Below are 22,226 nucleotides of genomic sequence, written 5' to 3'. Positions count from 1 at the left end.
GTTATGAAGTTATGACTAATTGATTCTCTATGTAGGAAGATATCGTTTAATGGAATATAATTGATCTTTCTTTGATGCATATTACTCTTCATAAACACGTACTCGGTCACTTCAGTCAATTTGTAGTAACGTTATCTGAAATTGTATAGAGATAAATGTGCCAACGAGGCATTAGTATAATGACAAAGAGACACTTTCAGTTATTCTATGAAATTAGTAGATTATAAATTGAAATCAGCATATTACTGATATATTTTACTATCTATTTAATATCAGCGACTGCGTTAACATTGACTCATAATCCATAAATTGTCGGCTCTAACGATAAACCGCTTATCGATTAGTAAAGTAGTTGCACAAGAATCGGCAATCGAAAATGCTAATTTTATTATTGAACGCTGGTATATTCTATCGCGCGTAGGTATAATAACTATAAAAGATGAAATCCTTGCAATTCGCCATTTAGCCGCAACCTCGTGATTAAAATACAGCTTGACAAAAATAAACAGCTATCTTTTGAATTTCTTTACGTAACACGTAAACTGCGGTATTCGTGCGTTTATATGAAGCGAAAATATGCAAAAATGCATAATGAGATCGTACGCGAATGCCAAATATAAAAATATCAAAAGTGAAGCACGGCCATTCAATGGGAATTCCTTACGCGTATTTGAAAAAACATGAAATTGCTAGAATTTATTTTTAGATAATACACGTAACGTACGATGCAATTAAAACGGCTGAACGCTAAACAAGCGGCGATTTATTTTCGTTTAACATATTCAATATAGGATGGAATATTAAATAGTATTAAAATAAACAAATACTAGCAATGCTTAATCGAAACAAATTGCAGTAATTTATTTCTATACTTAACATATGTAACGTACGATGTAGCAATATTAAAATAGATAAATGTTAAAAATCTTCCACTAAGATTTATGTTTATTTAAAGCGTATATGTAACGCGTCTACAACGTGGCCACGTTAAAATACGATGAATAAATGTTAAAAATTGCCAAGAGAAAATAACCGTGACGATCGCTTGGAGAATAATTTGCAATCCACGGGTTCAGTACTCGTCGTAACGCACGTAGTACACGTAGAGCGCACTATCGGCACACGACTCGTCGAAACAATCAAATCGCGAATACGCGTCTATATCCCGGAGAGTTTTGATCTCGTGGGGATGTTATAGGGTGCGACATCGTGAATCAGCAATAGGGGCAGTGAAAAAAGGAAGACGTGGAAGTGGCGAGACTCGAACGAAGGAATACGATTGAAGGGAAGCAGGAACGCGAAATAAAATTACGGCTGTGACGTCGTTTAAACGAATTTACGATATCCTCGGATACGTATTACGAAACTCATCGGCCGTCTCGCTATCTTTGCATCGTACGAAAGGGCGCAGCGACCGGCTTGCTTTTTCAATCGATACAAACTCTAACAAACCGTCATAAATAGGCAGATTGCGAAGACGTGAAATTATCAACGGAGCAGAGGGAGCGTGAGAAAGACAAGCGGAGGAAGAAAGAAAGAAAAGTAGAGGAAAGAAAAGAAACCGAGAAGGAAATGAAAGGTAGAGAAGACAAAAAGAAGGGAGAGCGGAGAAACTGCTTTCCCCGTTACGGCGAGACGCCTTCGTAGACAGACAAATTGCAAAAATAAGAATTATTAACGGAAAGAGAAATGAAATCACTGGGAACGGTAAAAAAAAGAAAAGGAGAAATGAAAGAAGGTAAAAGGGGAGGAAAAGAGAGAACTGTGAGATAGAGAGAGAGAGAGAGAGAAAAGGCGAGGAGAAGAAAGAACAGAGAAACTGCCTTTTACGCTACGGCGAGACATCTCGGTAGACAGGAAAATTGCAAAAATAAGAATTATTAAAAAGAAAGAGAAATGAAATAATTAGGAGGAAGAAAAAAAAAAGAGAAATGAAAGAGGAACGAAACGGGGAGGAAAGGAAGAGACCGAGCGAGAGGCGAAGGACAGAAAAGGCGAGGAAAAGGAAGAGCGGAGAGTGAGTTCGAAGGAGAAACTGCCTTCTCGGTTACGGCGAGTCTGGCGATCGAGTAATCGCATTATACCTGGTAATTACAAGACCGCTCGCAGTGCTACGAGACAAGCCTGTAGCTCGAGCAAAGTACCGAGCAGGGTTATGCAGATTGCTTTATAACCTTGTTACCGATCTATTAACCTCGCGAGCTTGATACCGGAAACTGTTTTTCTTCCGAACCGTTATCAAAAACGTCTCGTTCCTGTCAAACATTCGGAAATACGACGCTCCGATCCGAAAGAATATCGGCTAGATTCTCAGGCAGCGCGATCAAGATTTCTTCCTTACGTTCTAATTTTAATCGTTGTCGTCGCAGCCGACGAAGTAAAATGTCAAAGCGGAGGAGGAAGATTTCGCAACCGTGCGGTCGAATCTAAAGCCAAACCTGCGTGAGACACACGGAAATGAGGGTACAGCCTGGAGTGTGAATCGAAACCGAGCTTTAAACTCGACCAGAGCCTCGATTAGAATGGTACGCGACCCCGAGCAATCGCGAGAAACAGGCGAGACAAACGGAAATTTAACCAGAAAAAGGAAAAGCCGCGCACTTGCCTTCTTTTATCGAAAGAGTAGAGAAAGGAGGAACACGAATCGAACACGAATCTGATCTTTTCTCTTGTCATTGATCGTCGTTCGGAGCAGAAGCAGGGCGTCGACGATCAAAATTCTTGCTCCTCCTTCTCCTCCTTCTCCTCCTTCTCCTCCTTTCCTGTTCATTCATCGATCCACTGGTTCGCGATCGTCACTCCGCTTTTATCTAAACTTTCGCGAATCTGAACTCTCGCGCAACGAACGTGTCGATCGTCGTTCTCATCCGCTGTCAGTTGCCACTCTGTTTTTATCGAAATCTTCGGAAATCTAAGCGTTTGTACTGTAAAAGGAACAACGCGTCGATAGTTGCCTTCGTCGATATCGTAAAACGTTATACAATGGCGTACAAAAGAAAGTTTGACGTTCATGCTTGTGTATAACAACTACGTTACGTCAATGACATATTTGTGGTACTGAACGTTTTTCACCATGTTGATGACAGCCTCTGTATTATATCTATTAATCGTTTAATCGTTCTCGTTGATATTAACTCCATTTTCTAAAATGAAGCTTCCTTTTCAAACTGTTGTTCGAGCTTTTTCTTCTCCTCCACCGCATGCACGGAGAAACAAAAACGAAAACGAAACTGAAAAGGGAAACGCGAGATGGACTAAATGGAAGAAAATATCGATGCCTCGCTGCAAAAATATCGTACGCCCGCTTCTTGTCAAATTTGAGCTTTTACATGCAGGAAAATAGAGCTTCCTCACCGGTTTCTTTACGCTGTACAAAAATCGCATTTACATCCACTTGGTAAATATCTCTGTTTACTACGCTTACTCTCGTCATCGTGTTCCGTCTTCGTCATTTTCTATTCAGCAAAGAAATCGCGACATCGTACAATTTGCAACCAATTTTACAATATCATCGACGAGAACAAATGCAACAACGCGCGGAGCATCCGTTTGACTTATTTTTCTCGGAAATGCGAGAGATGGACGCACGATAGTCACGCCGCAAGCCATCGATATTATGGAAAACGACGAGTGAAATTTCTTACCTATGGCGTTGAAGACGGATCGGTAGGGCAAAGTGGATGGAAGGTGCGAGCAGACGATAGAGAAGTCGGCCCCTCGGAATCGATGAATCGCTGGTGAACGAGACGTCGAGCCGGTTAGCGTGCAGCAGCCGTGCTTTCAGGTGGAAGCGTCGCGGCCGATTGAGAGTGACGATGGTGGCGAGGGTGCATCTCACCCCGATTTTTCCGGCTCGGGGCTCGGTCGCACTCTCTGCCCACCGTCGTCCGCATTCGCTTTCGCGTTCGCGTTCGCGATCGCGGCCACGTCCACGTTCGCGCCTCTGCCACTTCTTTACCCGTCACCTCTCTTCCCGATCCTCGAAGATCCAAAGTCCTTTCGGTCGGACGCGAAAGCGCATGGTCCACGGTGCCTCCGGAAACCCCCACTGTTCTCCTTCGCTCCCGCCCCTTTAACGCTCCTCTTCGCCCTGTTTCGAACGCTTCCGCGTTAACCCTGTCCCTACCCACACACCTCATTCATCCCTCCTTCGAAACCCACGGTTCTCCTCGCCACCGTCGCTTCTCCGACTTGCCATTCCATTCTTTCTTCATCCACTTTTTAATACTAGTTATCCTACTATTCATTTGCAGCAGTTTAGTCTTTTTCTTTTCATTTCATCTTTTTTTTCTTTTTTCAGTATCTTACCTTCGATCGTATCCTCCTTCGTTCTCTAATCCTACTGGCTGCTATTTCGTTACGTTTGCTTTTTTCCTTTCCTCTCCATCGTCCTTTTTCTTCCTTCTTTTGTGTGTATTTTACCGATTGCATTATTTTGCTTCGCTTTTTAATTACGCTAGTTATCGTATAGCGTTTCTTAGGTGTTCTTATTCTTCCGAGTATCTTGGTGATCTATGTTTCTTTTCGTTCTCAACGATCGCGATCCGATTCTACGTACGCACACCCTCGCGCCGTTTCTAAACCTACGCACCAAGTATATGTATATGCGTGTGTACGTATGTCGTTCGCTAAAAGATCGCCTTAACGCGTCGATCCGAAGGAGAACCGAAATCGCGTAGCCACCGAGAGGTTTTTCCTCTTTCTTAACGCGTTACGCGCTCGCGTCATCCGCCTCTGGGAGTCACTGTACAGTCATCTGCCATCAGCACCCTCAACGTATTAAATCGGTAAGCCGCTAAGCCATCGTTCCAAGCAAATGCGCGTTTCGATGAAACGTCCTTCCGAAGAATAAAACGTCCAAAGACCAAGATTCACACTCTCGTGAGAATCGATTGGGCTGGCAACTAAGTGATTGCGGATTTTGACATTAGATGGTATCGACAAAATGCGCGATCATTTAGTTGCCAATCCAATATCATACGTATGTGCAATGTGTATACACTAAACGCGCATTATAATTTGACTATTTCGCCCTATCGAGTTTGTCAGAACGCGTATTCTTATAAGCAGGCTGCGAACGTTCGCGCAATTCCACGTTTCCACGAATACGCATATCTAAAGAAACGAAACACCACAAGATGAGCTTGTCTCTACCGTCGAATCTACCTCGTGTATTTTATATACTTTGGCGATAGTATGCATATCGTGTGCTCAAGTTTGCACAAAAATCCGCAGTCTACTAACGAGCACGTGCATCTCAGTTTTCAGATGCTTGATCCGTCCGAACGATGATTTGTCAGGCCGTAATTCGTGTAATTGTTACGCTCGGTTTCGACGACTAACGAAGAGAAAGAAGAGAAAGCTGGACATCGGAAAAAGAAGAGAGAAAAGCTGCGATATTAGCGTATTAACGGTGGTGACTGAAAATAAAGGCAGACGTCGAGAAACTCGTAATGAGAAGAATCGAAGGCATCGAGGGGGAAAGACGAGGTATTCGCCGAGAGAACGCTATTAAGATTAAGATGCAAGGGGTGTGATAGAGGAATGGAAAAGCGGATAGTGGACGACGGGAATGCGGGCCGAGGTCGAAAGGAACGCCAAGCCTTCGTAGAATTCTCGATACGCGAACGCGTAGAAGCGTCGCTTTATTAAACCGGCTTTTATCACGTTCCAGAAACCGAGTCTCCAGTCTTTTTTCAGCCACGCGAGGCTCCAGAAAACGCGATCGATCGTTTTCTTGCTCGGTGGCGCTCGTGACACTCGCAAATGTGCGAAGCGAGATAAAGAAGAAGATCAAACTCGTGCTCGTTTAGTATAAATTTATAACAAACTTTGGTACGAACGATAATCGAGTAATCGGTTCGTAAACTCGTTTACAACGATCGAACGAGCATTTTCGAGTCTTTCGTGGAGCTACGTCTTCGTCGAAGGAAGAACGAGGAACGCGTTTCGTCCGAAATAAGAAACGTCAATTTGTAGAGAAATTTTGTTGAAGCAACGCGATTACCAGACAGATGTTTGCACTTTGTTTCAACTTCGAAGCATCGTGTGCTCCCAGCGACCAGCGATACACCGAACATTTGTTTCCGTCGCGGTGTGTTGTGGCGCGTGATTTCCACTGTTCTTCGATCTTTACCACCTCGAACGGGAACAGGCAACGAGCAACACCTTCCGTGTTGAACTGGCAATGGAAAAGCGAACGAACACAGAGGAGGAACGTTGGAGAAGGAACAGCAACATCGTCAGAAAGTTGCTCGTTGTTGCTTCAGCCAGGTCGCAGCTTACGAAAGGTGACGAGACTCGGTCGTCTGATAGCAACGGTGAACGACACCGATTAAAGTGGCGTAGCTACCGTGCGAATCGCGCCTCCCGTGTTACCACCTGTGGAGCCGAACGAGAAAGCGATATAGAAATTCCAAGCAGGAAAGCGAGTTCACTTGTTGATTTTAGGAAACTCTAGGGAAAACGCGCACCAGCTGCAACTTGTTGCTAAACCGGCACGCTTGCACCAGCAACTCGTTCGATCTTCTGCTGTTGCTGCTGCTGCTGCTGCTGCTGTCGCTGCTTCTCGGTCAATTCCTATTCGTCTCGACTGGTTTGCACGGTTGCTCGATTGGAGCGTCGACAACGGCCAAAGACATTTCGCACAGATAGAACGAGATAGAAAGCCTGTCCGCGACAGACGCCCCTCTATCTCCCTATTTCTATCTACTGTGCGTAATTAATTCAAGAAGAACGGATAGCGACGACACCAATAGAAGGCAGCGATACCGACGATCGTCTTTTACACGGATTCCTCGTTTTTCCCTTTAGCCTGTTCGTCGATCGTTTTCTTGACATTTTCTTTACCACCGGAGTATTCTCGTGAAGAGGGCACGCGATTGTGTCGACTTCGAAGCATTCGAAATTCCTTTTTGCGCTTTTTTAAAACTCGCAAAACGGTGTGATAGAAATGGTATTTTGAAATCCCGAAAAGTGGCAATGTTTTATAACGCTGAATACGAATGCGTACTTTTGTTTTAGGGAAAAATTAACTGAAGATATTACGCGCTTCTCCAGAAATTGTGTTGTTCGACGTTGCGCCTACTAAACGTTCGAAACTCTGCATTCGATTAACTTGTAAACTTCGATGTTTTATAACGCTGAATACGAATGCGTACTTTTGTTTTAGAGAAAAATTAACTGAAGACATTAGGCGCTTCTCCAGAAACTGTGTTGTTCGACGTTGCACCCACTAAATGTTCGAAACTCGAACATTTAGATGCATTCGATTAACTTGAAATTTTCACACACTATTCCGCTTAACGTTACGTAGAACGTGGCGTGATATTCTTTTGATATCTTAATCCGTGCAGTTTGTATAAATGTTTCGAAGGTGGTTTTCTTCAGCGGGAAGTAAAATATCGTTTCTAACAAGCCGTCATTTTCTTATTTTCCAAAATTAAGGAAGAATAAAATACGCTACATGGAAGATGATCTTACTTTCTTGTATAAGGTTGCACGAAACGTTTAACAAAGCGTCTAGCGTGAGAAAGGTGGCGAGTCTGCATCAGACCAACCGTACAGTCGTCTCGTCCTTGCTCGTTTCTTCTTTTCCAAACGCTTTCTCGTTCGTCTTCGCGATCTGTCGTCGGTAAGAGAAGGTCTCGATGCGATTCAAGCGACCCAAGTCAGGGCATCACGTTGACAGTAATCGTAAGAATGATGCCTCCGGATAACAATCTCGTCGAAATCCTAGATATCGTGGGATTACAGAAAAATTCACTTAACTGGTAATTGACGATGAATTCACCCATTTATTTATTTCTTCTCTCTTTTCCGTCTCGTCTATTTTGTTCGTTTATTTATTTATTTATTTATTTAACCAGCACGGATCATCGTATACACGAGAACACGAAAGTGTAAGTGCAGTGTAAGTGAAGCGTGAAAGAGCGAGCGCTAATTTCAAGTTACGATTTTTCAAATTTCACACGAGTTGTCAGCGTGGATGCTTTAAGGGAGTATTCTGGTCTAGAAATTTGAAAAAATCGACAATTTTTTTTTCATATTTCCAAAGTTTAGACATTCGAGAATATGCCCTTAAAAGGATTTTTCAAAATTTCAATTATTTTATGAGTTGCAGCCATTTTTGCGACGCGTGTTCACGTGGTCCGAGTAAACTTGTCTCAAAACTTTAAACGCGTTTTTCTCGAAACTATTTTTTTCGAGTTGGTTCTAATGAACCGATTTATTTGAAATTTTGTCTGAATATTCCTTATATATTCCTCTATCGTCCGGAACACGCTCAGCTCAAAATCTTTAATATTGCTATTTTTTAAACGTTCGGAATTGTCAAAAAAACGTGCGAAATAAGAAATTTTTTTCCAAACGGCCGTCATTTTGTGAAAAAATGTTGCATTGACTTTTCCAAGATTCAGACGATAGCGGCATCCATACTAATTAAGAATCTGTTCGCTTTTTTTGTTTCAAATGACCAGAAGGGTTGATATCATGCACGACACCCCATTTTTTTCGCAGCACCCACTTTGCCAGCTCGTAGCTTTTTAAATATTGAGCTTTTTTTTCAGTGAATTTTTTACGTAATCTCGAAATATCGATAAACAAATGCTAAAAAGAAGGATAGCAAAAATATTTTTTGTTTCGCTTGTACAGAGCTTCGAAGATCGCCCGAAATTCATGCCTCTAGGCCAGAATACCCCCTTAAGTTGCGTTTACATTGATCCAATAGCATCGCAGTCTAGCGATCCGATACAGCGCTTTCGTTCCAGTAAGCAATCCAATCCAGCGACGGGATCGAAAAGCTGGCTTTACGTTAGTCCAGTCGTTGGTTCCAGCGATTACGTTCCACAATGGTTCGACTGGAATTCGTCGATGTCTACTTTGTTCCAGATTTCTTTGAACCGTCGAATGTGGTGGACTACGGTGGCAGTGGATTCGCGTAAAAATCGGATAAAACAGCAGACGTACGCCTCAACCAGCATTGGATACTGAGCCACATCTGAATTCCAGTAACGCTGGAACGTCGCATTCACGGTAGCGTCGGGGATAAACGCAGAATTGAAAAGTAGACTTTCGCTGCAGTTGCTGGACCGGTGAATTGTTTATTAGAATGGTAAGACGGTCGACGAATGGATCGAGGATTTGAAAAAGTAGGGTCAGGTCCGCTATGGTTCTACGCTGTTCAAGGCGAACAAATTATCATGGTTATTTATTTATTTATTTATTCGCGTGGATAAAATTCCTTTGGTGTATACAATGCAGAGAAATGGGAGACATAGACGAAACATACAATATAAAAGTGTAAAATGGAAGAAAAAGTGAACGTAAAATTTAGACGCATGTACCGACAAAGCTGGCGAACCGAGGACTGTTCACAGCGTTAAGAATATTTTTATAATTACGAAATGTTCCGACTGCCGATTTATTCGTTTCAGAGGCGACGCATCGTGGAAATTGTCAAGCAATTTTCTCGTTGTATCCTCGCCTTTGTCTCTGTCCATCCTTGCGTCGAAAGCGAAGCAGAACTCGGCTTAACGACCTTTCGAAGACGTCGCGAGTAACGATTCGCCCGTAGCCAAAAACGTAGTAGTCCAGATCGAAGAAAAGAGTAACAAAAAGAAAAAAAAAAGAAAAGAAGCAAAATAGCGAACGATAAGATAGACGTGATCATCGATAGGGAGGCCAATAGGGTTTCTCTAACGCAGCTTCAAGTATCGTCGACGAACAGGAACGTGGTTTTCTTTCTTCTGGCCAATATAAGAAGCAGCGCGTTCTTTCGCGCGTACCTGACCGCTAAAGGTGCGTTTACACCGAACGAACAAGGATATTCGCTCAGCCGGTTTGGTTAGCGTAAACTCGTTGGGAAGCATAACGATTTAGGTTTAAATTACTTAATTTGGAATTTTTCATTTACTTTAATTTTATTACCAGTATGTACCTAAATTAAATTACCTGTGTAATTACATTATAATGAACATAATAATAAACATAATTTATAGCGTAAATCGCTATAGCCCAATATCCTTATCTGATTTAAGGGTTGATAATATTAATTGAAGGATATTATATATGTTGTTATTATTATGTATCAGTAAAAACTCGGAAATCTATTGACGTACCATCGGGAAATGTTTGAAATGAAATTTTGTTAATGCTTCATATTCTTTTGGATACTAAGGCAACCTTGAGTCTCTCAAACGACAAGAACGACGTAAACTCGAGAGAAGTGTTTTTCATGCATTAAATTTGACAAATTAAAGTTAAGATACCTCTGTTAGAACGTTCAGCTGGATCGACTAACGTTGTAAAAAATATACGGTACTGTTTAAAGGACTCAAGGTCACGTGGATATTTCAGAAGATATAAGATATTGAAAAATGAAAATCTACTCGTCGCATCAGGCTCCTCGGGTATACTAAAGTTTCATTTGAAATATTTTTTTACAAAATCACTAGATAAAGAATCATTTCGTGTAGCAATTTCTACTGTGACAAACCCTGCGTATATTGATTTAAATAATAAAAATAAATAGTTATAACTAATAAAAAGAAATATAAGAAACTGTCAGTTTCAAGTAAAAGATACAACATATTTCTTGCTCCGGGAATTCAATAGCAGTTAAATCATCGTCAAAGAGGAGACTTTGTCCGAGCCAATAGTTAGCAATAAGACACGAGCAAATTCGTGGCCAGATATCCGGACACTACTGTACCACGTTACATTACAAGGAAGTACATCCTGAGCAACGGAACGAAACATCTCTCTGCTCGCCTATAGAGATTCGTCTTGCCACGAATCAAAACGAGAATGGAACGCGCGAAACGTTTTAACTCGAACGATCGATTACATCGAAACCCTTTCTCCCGTCTACTCTGCACTTTCCTCTTATTCTTCGCACGAGTTGACTTTGCGTCGATTATCGTCGTCCTTTCCTCCTTTCATCCGCAGCATCGACTGGTTCTTTTCTTTCGACCGGTGTACAATTAGAAATGAAATTTCGAAATCGGTTTCTACTTTCAGCCAGAACTGCTCGATCGTCTACACGCTCGTACAGACAATTAGTTCAATGATGCTGTAGTTCGATGACAAAAAGTATTACGATTGTGCATCCGTATTTCTGAAATATCATTGAAGGAGCGGAGAAGCTGGGTAGAAAATTGCTTCACTTGTCAAGTAGCATAGAAAACTTTGAATATTTTGTGTATTTCTCCGTGTTATGTGCGTTCCGTGCAATTTTGCGCTTTTATTCGCATCTTTTGCAAATGCATAAAAGCCCGCAGTCTAATGATCATTGAACGAACGGACAGGAGAAGAAAACAACGTTCCTCCTCGTTCTTGACTCTGTCGCGATCTTCGAATTTGTACATTTTGCACTTATCTTAGCAAACGAAAACATATGTTGACATCGTAAGAAAATATTTAACACGAAATTGAAGCAAAAGACGATACGTACCGACAACGATGTTTGCAAATTTTATGCAACTCTCGGATATCGCTCAGCGTTAGAGAAATACGGTTGGGTCGAGGATGACCGAAAGAAGGTAAGAGGGGGATTAATGGGATTCTATCGTCGGTGTTTCGCGAAACGAACGTCAGTTTCGTGCTCTCCCTTTCCTCTTTTCGCCTACGTCTCGCTCCGCTCTTTCGATCGATGAACAATCGGAAAAGAAATTCTGCGATCGATTTGTATTCTCAGTCAACCGTGTTTATTCGATCAGCCGTCTACTCGTATTCGCTGGAAATACTCCAATGACATCTAATACAACGATTATTGGACGAGCGTGAAGAAGGTAACGTTTTCTTCGTATCCCGGATGGCGTGCTTTTATGGTCAGTGTTTCGCGAAACGAGAGTCAGTTCATGCTTCGTACCATGGTGAAAAACGAAGCAGCGGTGGATATCATCTGAAAGAAAGGGACGACAGAAAAATAAGAGAAGGAAGAGAGAAAGTTCAGGGCAGAGAAGGAAAGAAAGTTACAGAGGCAAATGTTTCCAGCGACAGCTCGATGAACTTCCCAGCAGTCAGGCGAACCGGTTTTTGACCTCTGATCAGAAGCATGTTCACCGGATTTCGTAAATTGCGGGGATACCGATACCAAGGCATCGAATACCCGGCGTGACCAATAGCTTCGCTCTGAAAGAAAGACATAGAACGAGACTGAGAGACCGCCGAAGAAATTGACGCGCAGGCTCTAAGTAGAATTTTCTATAAGAGTCGGACGTCGGCTGAAAATCAAAGACAACGAGGCACCAGATACGCGAGATTATGTCGGATACAGCGTAGTAAAAGCAAGCGATGGGAATAGCAAGTAACTGGCAATAGGAGCAACCAAATAAACCAAATAATCTAGAACTGATCGTAAGTCGGAGGAACGCGGTACGAGCGAGATAAAGAGCAAACATAAGCAAGTCCGTTGCAAGGCCAACCGGCTAAGGTTAATAAATATACTACTATGCTATTATTACTATAAGCGTCAGACGCATCTAGATTTTTTTGTCGGACACAGCGGCTACATGGAAAGATTTCCTCGTCGCTGATAGGTTGACTGACGGATTATCAGTGCACGTACATCGTCGATAATTTAAGGTTCTCAACTAAAAGGATCAATATATATATATATATGTAGTAACGTATGGATTCTTAGAGTAAGGACAAGTAATGACGGTAGATCTAAAGTTTAGTGTAGTTTAATAAGCGATATTCAATAACAAAAGGACCGACTATAATATCGTCGCACGTCGATTCACACTCTATGTCCCTTCGACTCACACTCTGCTTCTCAACTGCCTCTCTGGCCGTTGTAGCATCTCTTTTGTCTTTTGCTAGGCCTACCGCACACGTGTTCCGCGGACTCTCGTAGCCAAGGTCGCGTAGGCCTTTTCGGCGAAATTATTTATTTGAAGGACCGATAACGCATTGATGGAGCCGACAGCGCCTCGGCTCTCGCGACATTGTCTATAGTTAACTCGATGTTTCTTAGGCTCTTTTCCCCGATACTACATATATATATATAGTGTCAATACAATATCGTTAATATTTATCGGCAAACTGGATTTTCGTTGAGAATCTTAAAACATTTGATAATATTATTGATTGTCTGAGATTTATTATGAAGCAAATATGTATCGATACATCGAAGTTATACGCGTCTGAGATTTATAGGAAATTAGAGTAATCGCGAGCGAGACGATACTGCGTCGAAACTGTACGAAATAAAGAAAAATTTTCCTAAGATCGCCGCTAAAGATTTTCTAAAAAATTTCTAAAAATTTCGTCGTCTGCCACTATTTTTGTGTAAATAAATTAGATTTTCCGTGTACGTGTACATACAGCAAAGATACTTTTCTGTTCAGTTATACCGTGTTTCACGTGTAGAACACGAGTTACTTTAAGGTGAAATTATTCGCAACCGAACGTAGGTGGATCAGGTGTCGAATAGCTTGGATGAGGAACGCATCCGTCTTAAAAACTTGACACTTTAGTACGTGCGATATATCCCTATTATGAGAATGATAAAAAGATTGTTTCTCTTATCCTCGGTTCTTAATCAGAAAATATTCTAAGGGATGAATCATCCAATCTTTTTTCGAAAACAAGTTGGAAATTTCTTGCAATGTGTCTTCTAAATTATGTCACTTTTGCGACACAAGGATGTGATGTATTTTCCTAACACGTAAATGACAAGAATTAGTAACCACGTCTCTCGCTAAACGCAAAGTATAAATACTCTGTCGCGCTAAATTTCCAATAAATATAAATGAAATTCAAATCTGATAATGCGGAAACGATCGACACAACCATAGAGAGAAGACTAAAAAGGAAACACCCAGCAGATCTCACAAAGGATATATCCTAACAAACACGAAGATGGTACCCCATTGGGGGTTGCCACCCACATGACAATCAAACAGCTAAAAAATTCTACCAAATGTCCAAATTGGACAAATTGTGAATGTGAAATTTTAAATAAAAAAAAAAACAAAAAATCTGATAATCACCTGAGAGAGTGATCTATTATTCGTCCTTGGTCTGTACAGACACCCCTTTAACTCATCGACTTGCTTCTTCATTTTCTCTGAAACAGCGTTCCGACCTCTGTATGCCCAACGCTTCTGTTCCAGTTCTGCGTTTTTCCTCATTTGAGCCTTTCCTTCTCCAGCAGCTCGTTTTTACACCGCTGAACGACAGTTTTCAGCAGCTGTTCCCGCAGTTCTCCTACTTTCTGCCGTAGCGACTCGATGCCTCGCAACCTCTACGCATCGTCCAACTTTCCTCTCAAACGCGTCTCAGCCTGTAAACGTCGTTCTCCGAATTCGTCCTGTTCACTGTCGAGTTCTTGCGCTCGGATGCGTTCTTCGTCCAAGCTGCTCGTTGTTACGTTCTATTTAGTTGCCGACGAGAAGGTTGCGTTAACTGACGTTTATTGCAACTGGCAATAAGCTCCACTTTCGGCTAATCTGCTATATGCGGGAATACTGGTACAAGGAGAGGATTAAAGTTGTTGGAAAGTAAATTTACGATATGTAATGATTTAGAGGAGAGGGGAGAAAAGGATAAGGGAATCTAAGTACAATAGATATTACAGAAACATAGCGAAAGAAGGGCTACCAAAGTATCTAGAAGGGAACACTGGAAAGAGGAGGGAGAAAGAGGATGCAGATTATGCAAAAAAGGAGAGGAGGACTTGAAACACGTATTAGAGGAATGTGAGATAACAGGAGGAGCAAGGAACATGGTAGAAACACTGAATGAGACTGGAGAAGGACTGGCAGAATTGAAAGCGATAATAGAGAAGAGAAAAGTAGCAGATAAGGTGGAAGAACGACAGGAAGGGAGCACAGCAAGGAAATAAAAGCCAAAGACGGAAAGAACACTTAGTTATGAGTGTTAGTTATAAGTTAGTATATAGAGATAGATCAAGTAAGGTGCAATAGTTAAGTATAAACAGTTGTATATAGTTATAGAAGAGCTAAGAGATGTAAACCGAAAGTCGTCCAAAGAAGAAAGGTATGGACCAAGTATAAATAATAATAATACGTAATGATTTATTCAAATCTTACTCGATCTCGATATTGACAATTGACTGACAGACTGACGGATATAAAATTCTTCCGTTGACTAAATGATCACTAACTCTTCGATGGACAAAACGGTAACTAATTCTTCGGTAGACAGTGGTAATTATTCGGTTGACGAACGGTGATTAATTAATATGCTCGATAAACGAACGGAAAAATATTCTCATTCGATTCGAGTCGCTACATTTATATCCGTCGAAGATGAAAAAACGTCGAGGTCTTCCCTTCGAAAATGTATCGCAAAATCCTCAACGTTTGTTCGACTGCCGACTTTGTTTACAATTTAAATTGTCTTAATATCGTTATAGAAACATAATTAGGTAAATATAAAGACATGGGTCGGATAAGTGTTCGCAAGATACAGCGGCTTTAACTGCCTTTCGCTTCAAATACCGCAAACGTGGTTTCGAATAAACGTTTTAGACTACCTTGATCTGAAGAAATTATCAATTTTACTTTCGCGCTACGAATCGTGCGGGTCGCGGCACGAGACACTCGTCACCTGCTCCACCAACGTTCATTCGCGAATAATTTTCTGTTAAAATCGTTCGCGTTCTACGTGAATGAGAAAAGGTATATATGTTTCAAAGAGGAACACCGTATTGCCTCGCCAAATTCTTAAATATCCTGTCTGCGTTTCATGCAACGTTAAGAACACCGTTCCAGACGAATCGGATATTATCGAAGTAACTCGTACGTTACGTCTATCGCGATTAAAAGTGTGCGGCTGCATTTATTGCGGTCAAATGTCCATGAGCTGCGTATTCCTATTTCTATGTGCTATATCGAAGATAATATATTCCATGTAACGGTAAAATCGTGGCAAGATAATTGTGCGGCTCGATATCCCTGTCGTAACGTTTAAAATTTTGTAAACGTACGTACGTAGACTCGTTCGATCGATCGTAGGCTACCTGGAAAAATTAGAAAATCCTCGAGAATAACGCGATCGACGCAAAGAAACAACGGCAAACGTATTTACATATTTGCTTCTACTACTTGCAAGTAGAAAAACGATCGTTTCTCTTCTTTATCTTTGAAATATCGACGATACGACGATTCGTGCGGCTGTAGCAGATTATGCACAATTATCCTGAATAATTTACCTTCGATCGAAGAAGATCCGGTGGCCAATTGCAGAGAAAGAGCTGAATAATAAAGATCCCAAGTTGCGTGACGAACTTGACCTTGCCGGGATTGTCCTGTTCGTCAAGTATCAGCCAAGTGTATGTCATGCAAGGTTATCACGCTATCGAAAGAGAGGAGGAGAAGAAAGAAAAGGGGAAAGAATCTTTGGCTAACTAGCTGAATACTTGCCTCGACTATTTTGAAGCCAATCAATGAGATATTGTACGTGCTGGTGATCAGTTGTATCAGAAACATTATATTTGTCAAGTTTTCGATATCCTCGCACAATCTGGCAGCATAAAAAACGGCAGTTAAAGACGTAATGTCGAGAAAGAATTATACGTATACGTATACCATTTGGGAAGCGGCATAGTTATTTTTAATTAAAGACTTGGCACTTATTTTAATGCAACTACATCGTCATGGTCGCACAGGGATAAACTGGTGGTCGAAGTAATAATTATACAATTCGAGCGAATTCGGTGAATTTTATAGCGAAAGAATAGTATAGAGTGAAATCGTCTAATATACAAGGTGTTTCTGAAATCGTGGCACAACCAGGAAGATGGATATTCCTCGTGCAAAGGTAAGCCAAAACTATAGAATACAATTTTTTCATGTTGAGTTTCAATGTTGAGTTTGAACACTCGTTGAGTACGCATGCACTCAAGTAGCCGTAATCTGTTTGGTATAGCCAATATAGCTAGATATTTCGTTACTTTTATTTATCCCACAAAGTAGGACGAAACAAAATTCGTCGCGCACAAAATCCACAAGAAATCGACGTATCTCACGGACCAAAATCGGAATCGCGCAAAATGAAATTCGTTTTCCACAAAACTCGGAAGAGTTCGACGCTTCCCACAAACAAAAACCAGTATCCCACAAAACGAACTTCGTCGCTCATAAAACTGTCGTTTTTGTCGATCTTCTGGGAATTCTGTGGGAAACGAAGTACATTTTGTGGGCTAGCCAATTTCTCTCGTGGGAAGCGTCGATTTCTTGCGGGTCTTGTGGAAAAATTGTAAGAAACGAGGTACATTTTGTGGGATAGCGAATTTCTCTTGTGGGAAGTGTCGATTTCTTGTGGGTAGTGTCGATTCCTTGCGGGTCTTGTGAAAAAATTGTAAGAAACGAGGTACATTTTGTGGGATAGCGAATTTCTCTCGTGGGAAGTATCGATTTCTTGCGGGTCCTGTGGGAAAATTGTAAGAAACGAATTTCATTTTGTGGGTTAGTGTCTTTGGTTTGTGGGAAGCGTTGATTTCTTGTGAGTTTTATGGGAAATTCGCAGGCAACGAATTTTGTTTCGCGGGATGGCAATTTTTGTTTCTCGGAGGCGTCGATTTTCTGTGGCTTTTGTGGAAAATTTCTAGGAAACTAATTTCATTTTGTGGGTGAAGGGCATGGGAATATTCGATATAACAGATGGAATACAGATATGGGCTAGGGATACCGAATGTGGGATACACGAGGGGAAATGGTGAGCGTGAAACGGTAAACGTGGGATTAACGATGCTGTATGTGATGGATACAGAATACGAGAAATGGAATATGAAATATGGAATATGGAACGGAGAAATTAAACGTGGGAAGTAAGGTGAAAGATATGGATTAAGGTAATAGTTAGGGAATATAGCGTTTGAGCTTAGGAGTAGGAAATATAAAGTATGCGACGGAAATGTGATACGTTGTATCCATTTAGGATAACGGATACGATTAAAAAAAAAAATGTCAAAGCACCTAGTTATACGAATCGCACTCACTTTAGTAACAGTTGATGATGGTTCAGGCATGTTCGCAAATTTTTCATGCCTACGTTCCTTGACGACGATTCTGTTCTGGTAACCGACGTGGTTTCCGTTGCAATCTTCGTCTTTGTTGCAATTGATAACGACGCCAAAACCGGTAGCGATGACGGTGATTCAAACGAATAGGAATTTTCAATTCTAGATTGTACCGTGTCGAAATACCCACACGCGATCAGAATAAGCAAAGGACCAGTCGTGTCCACGCCGACACAGGTCAAACCGACGCTGATCATGGACCCAAGTTGAACAACGTAAGCGATCTCGTACCACGGTGTTTCTTGTACGTCGATAAAAAACGCGTACGGTAAACGTCGTCGCTTATCGTCCGTCGCTTGCAGAGATTTCGCAGCTTCCGACGGAACAAAGCTGCTATTGTTTCCATAAAGCGTAACATTCGCAAAATGCTTCGGTTCGCTAAATATCAAAGAGCCAAATTGTATCAACAGCACGTAGAAGAATATAGTTGAAACGCAGCTAAACAAGTAGCAGCGACTCAATAGTTTCGCTTTGTTCGTGTAACTTTGAACGATCTTCTTTTCGCGTAAATTTAAAGTCGACCAAAAAGACTCGCAAATGTTCAACATCGTTTGACAAGAATCGCGCAACCACAAAAGAATCACGAGTCGCGTTTGTCCTGCTACGAGTGAGATGATCATCGCGAATGATTCCAAAACGGTGGCCAGAGTGTACGAACTCGTTGCAAATTCGTACACGTATGAAACGGTGTTAATCGTCATGCAAACGAACGCCAAGCTCGCCAACGTATCTCTGCTCGCTCTTTCGCTCGAAACTACACCGGCCAATCTCAGGAGAGCCAAATTTAGATCGATCGTTTTTTCGAATTCACGTTTCGTCTTGTCGTCGCTCATGTCTATATAGCTTCGTTTGTCCCGGCTTTTAAATATGAACGTTCGACTTAACCAAAGTTCAGCTCGAATTTCTTATTGGTAGAGATGTAAACTCCCCGAAGAATAGTTCGCTTTACCGCGAGTCTCGCGAGTTTTCGTCGTGTCGGCTCGGTCTGTCTATATTTGGCGATTCGTTTTTCCGTCTTTCTTCCCCACCCTCTTTTTTCCCGTCTTTGCTTTTATTAAAGTTAATGCAACGCGTGAGAATCCGCGCGTTGTGTCCGCAAGCTCGATGATCAATGTTTCAACGCGTGCAGAAGTATCTCTCCTCGGACACCTATCATTATCGACGAGAGAGGAAAGTTAAAGTCGAAGTTTTCCGACTGCGCGAAATTTCACATAGAACACGCGACATCGCGTGAACATGACGGACGATTTATGTTTTTTCATTCTTACAAGAAAAAAATAACGTTCACTGAGAATCGTGACACTGCGGGATTTCGTGGATATAGGAAGATCGCGGAACTTGTGTTCTCCCGCTGCGAGCAGAAAATGGCATCGATTCCAAACCGAACGAATATAAAGCAAGATTTGTATCATTTTATAGAAGAATATGGTACGTACTTGTTAGTTTTACGTAAGTCTTGCAAACGTTCGCAAACGAACATCCCGAATGCATTGGTAGAACCAAGGAAAAAGATTAATACGTTTGCCAGATGAGCATTAATTAATTCGAGATCGTGAAATCGCAAAAAGATTTTGTCTTCTTGCATATCTTATTGTGTGCCTACCGATGAAATTCTGCTTTTTTAATTGCGTTCATAAAAATATAAGTTTGCATAAATATCCGCAGTCTAGTTATATAACGAATATACATACGTATCAACATATACATAGAATCGTTTATTCGCGTCCAAAATAAATTTCAACGAAGGAGCGGTTGAAATCTTAGCAGTTAAATCTTATTAGCCGAACTAATAAGAAGCGCTAGAGTTGATAGCCAATAAACCTCGATTATCGGAACTGCTCGGTTGTCCGAGCTGTCTTGTTCATCAGTCGTTCATCGATAAACGAGATTCAACTGTGTAGTGCGAATACAATAGAACCTCATTTACCCGCACTCCGCTTATACATACAAATTAACGCTGTGCCTCTATTATTCCAACTGCGTTTCAGCGTAATTTCCCAATATGTAATACGTACAACATTTATTTTGATTCAAAAGAAATTCTACGTGTTCAAGAAGAAGAGCAATTAAAATCGTGACGCTTGGATCCTAATGTTCGAACTAATAAAAAGCACTGAAGAGAATATCTATCTAAAAAATCTTTATACAATGTTACGATATTTATTTATTTATACAATATTTATATTGGTTCAAAAGAAATTCTACGTGTTCAAGAAGAAGAGCAATTAAAATCGTGACGCTTTAGTCCTAATGTTTAAACTAATAAAAAGAACCGAAGAGAATATCCATCCAACGAATCTTTATACGATATTACGATATTTATTTATTTATACAATATTTATATTGATTCAAAAGAAATTCTACGAGTTCAAGGAGAAGAGCAATTTATACAATATTTATATTGATTCAAAAGAAATTCTACGTGTTCAAGAAGAAGAGCAATTAAAATCGTCACGTTTGGATCCTAATGTTCGAACTAATAAAAAGCACTGAAGAGAATATCTATCTAAAAAATCTTTATACAATGTTACGATATTTATTTATTTATACAATATTTATATCGATTCAAAAGAAATTCTACGTGTTCAAGAAGGAGAGCAATTAAAATCGTCACGTTTGGATCCTAATGTTCGAACTAATAAAAAGCACTGAAGAGAATATCTATCTAAAAAATCTTTATACAATATTACGATATTTATTTATTTACGCAATATTTATTTTGATTCAAAGGAAATTCTACGTGTTCAAGAAGAAGAGCAATTAAAATCGTTACGCTTCAGTCTTAATGTTCGAACTAATAAAAAGAATCAAAGAGAAAATCCATCTAACGAATCTTTGTACAATGTTACGATATTTATTTATCTATACAATATTTATATTGATTCAAAAGAAATTCTACGTGTTCAAAAAGAGAACAATTAAAATCGTCACGTTTGGATCCTAATGCTCGAACTAATAAAAAGCACTGAAGAGAATATCTATCTAAAAAATCTTTATACAATGTTACGATATTTATTTATTTTTACAATATTTATATTGATTCAAAAGAAATTCTACGTGTTCAAGAAGAAGAGCAATTAAAATCGTCACGTTTGGATCCTAATGTTCGAACTAATAAAAAGCACTGAAGAGAATATCTATCTAAAAAATCTTTATACAATATTACGATATTTATTTATTTACGCAATATTTATTTTGATTCAAAGGAAATTCTACGTGTTCAAGAAGAAGAGCAATTAAAATCGTTACGCTTCAGTCTTAATGTTCGAACTAATAAAAAGAATCAAAGAGAAAATCCATCTAACGAATCTTTGTACAATGTTACGATATTTATTTATCTATACAATATTTATATTGGTTCAAAAGAAATTCTACGTGTTCAAAAAGAGAACAATTAAAATCGTCACGTTTGGATCCTAATGTTCGAACTAATAAAAAGCACTGAAGAGAATATCTATCTAAAAAATCTTTATACAATGTTACGATATTTATTTATTTATACAATATTTATATTGGTTCAAAAGAAATTCTACGTGTTCAAGAAGAAGAGCAATTAAAATCGTGACGCTTCAGTGCTAATGTTTAAACTAATAAAAAGAACCGAAGAGAATATCCATCCAACGAATCTTTATTACTAAAACTAGTCGATCGTCCCTCAGCCCGTTCGGATAAACCAGCTTCTATCGCGTAATACAAAACAGTTTATAGGAATGACGAAAGTCGAGGCTACTGTTACGCAAGCTCTGCCGATCTTCCATAATTATTATTTATTTAGAATGCGCGACATAGAGGCGCGATTCAGGCACACGCGCATTCGCAAATTCCTCAGACGATTCTCTACTTAATCGACATTCCGGATATCGTCGAGGATCGATCGCCTTCTTGATATTCCGTCACGACGCGCGTCGACTTTGACGCTCTACGCTGTGTCCATCGGATACTCGCGACGCTATCTTCGACTAAACGATCCAATCGCTGTTAACGTAATTTATCGAATCCGCCAAATATTTGTCGTACAGAGCCTGGAGTAAGTCGTGCGACTCGACGATCGAGGATGGAAGGACACGGTAACAGGTAGCCACGTGGCCAGGAAGGAATACCAAGAAGCTCGTGGAAATCGGAAGGAAGAGAAAGCAGAGATCGTAGATGCGAGTGGCTCCGCGGCGAGAAAAGC

General features: G+C 40.5%; 2 protein-coding genes across 8 annotated transcripts in view; both read right to left on the bottom strand.

The window, feature by feature from the left end:
• LOC126870731 (synaptic vesicular amine transporter-like) overlaps positions 1–22,226 on the bottom strand; it is a 46,864-nt gene that overhangs the window by 22,652 nt on the left and 1,986 nt on the right. The window contains exons 1-2 of one of the 4 annotated variants that reach the window (XM_050628741.1): positions 4,309–5,127; positions 3,645–4,239 (exon numbers count right to left, since the gene is read on the bottom strand). The exons of 2 other annotated variants lie outside the window; for them this stretch is intronic. The gene's annotated coding sequence lies outside the window, so the exon portion shown is untranslated. Of the gene's footprint in view, positions 1–3,644; positions 4,240–4,308; positions 5,128–22,226 lie in introns of those variants that run through there. One more of the 4 variants, XM_050628742.1, reaches the window with a different exon arrangement.
• Positions 9,205–21,685, bottom strand: LOC126870739 (odorant receptor 49b-like). 4 transcript variants are annotated; one of them, XR_007691419.1, is made up of 6 exons: positions 17,972–21,685; positions 16,395–16,494; positions 16,184–16,279; positions 11,977–12,132; positions 11,187–11,902; positions 9,205–11,116 (listed from the first exon to the last, which is right to left on the bottom strand). XR_007691419.1 is itself a non-coding variant. In XM_050628761.1 (5 exons), the coding sequence occupies exons 1-5, from the start codon at positions 18,883–18,885 to the stop codon at positions 11,852–11,854; spliced, it is 1,317 nt and encodes a 438-aa protein (XP_050484718.1). In that variant the 5' UTR covers positions 18,886–21,685; the 3' UTR covers positions 9,205–11,851. The 4 variants fall into 4 exon arrangements, 1 of the variants encoding a protein (XP_050484718.1); XR_007691418.1 differs by having other exon boundaries at positions 9,205–11,377; positions 11,453–11,902; XR_007691420.1 differs by having other exon boundaries at positions 11,453–11,902.

This window comes from Bombus huntii, chromosome 10 (assembly GCF_024542735.1).
Source record: "Bombus huntii isolate Logan2020A chromosome 10, iyBomHunt1.1, whole genome shotgun sequence".
Classification (NCBI taxonomy): Eukaryota; Metazoa; Arthropoda; class Insecta; order Hymenoptera; family Apidae; genus Bombus; species Bombus huntii.
Note: the sequence above shows the minus strand (reverse complement) of the source record. Positions and strands in the feature narration are given on the sequence as shown.

Excerpts from the sequence above, each read along its gene's own strand:
- LOC126870739 (XM_050628761.1), bottom strand. The coding sequence starts at position 18,885 with ATGAGCGACGACAAGACGAAACGTGAATTCGAAAAAACGATCGATCTA. Across the intron at positions 16,280-16,394 it reads TTGGCTTCAAAATAGTCGAG|GACAATCCCGGCAAGGTCAA; the intron begins GCAAGTATTCAG and ends CTTGACGAACAG. Across the intron at positions 12,133-16,183 it reads CGGATCTTCTTCGATCGAAG|AGCGAAGCTATTGGTCACGC; the intron begins GTAAATTATTCA and ends TCTTTCTTTCAG.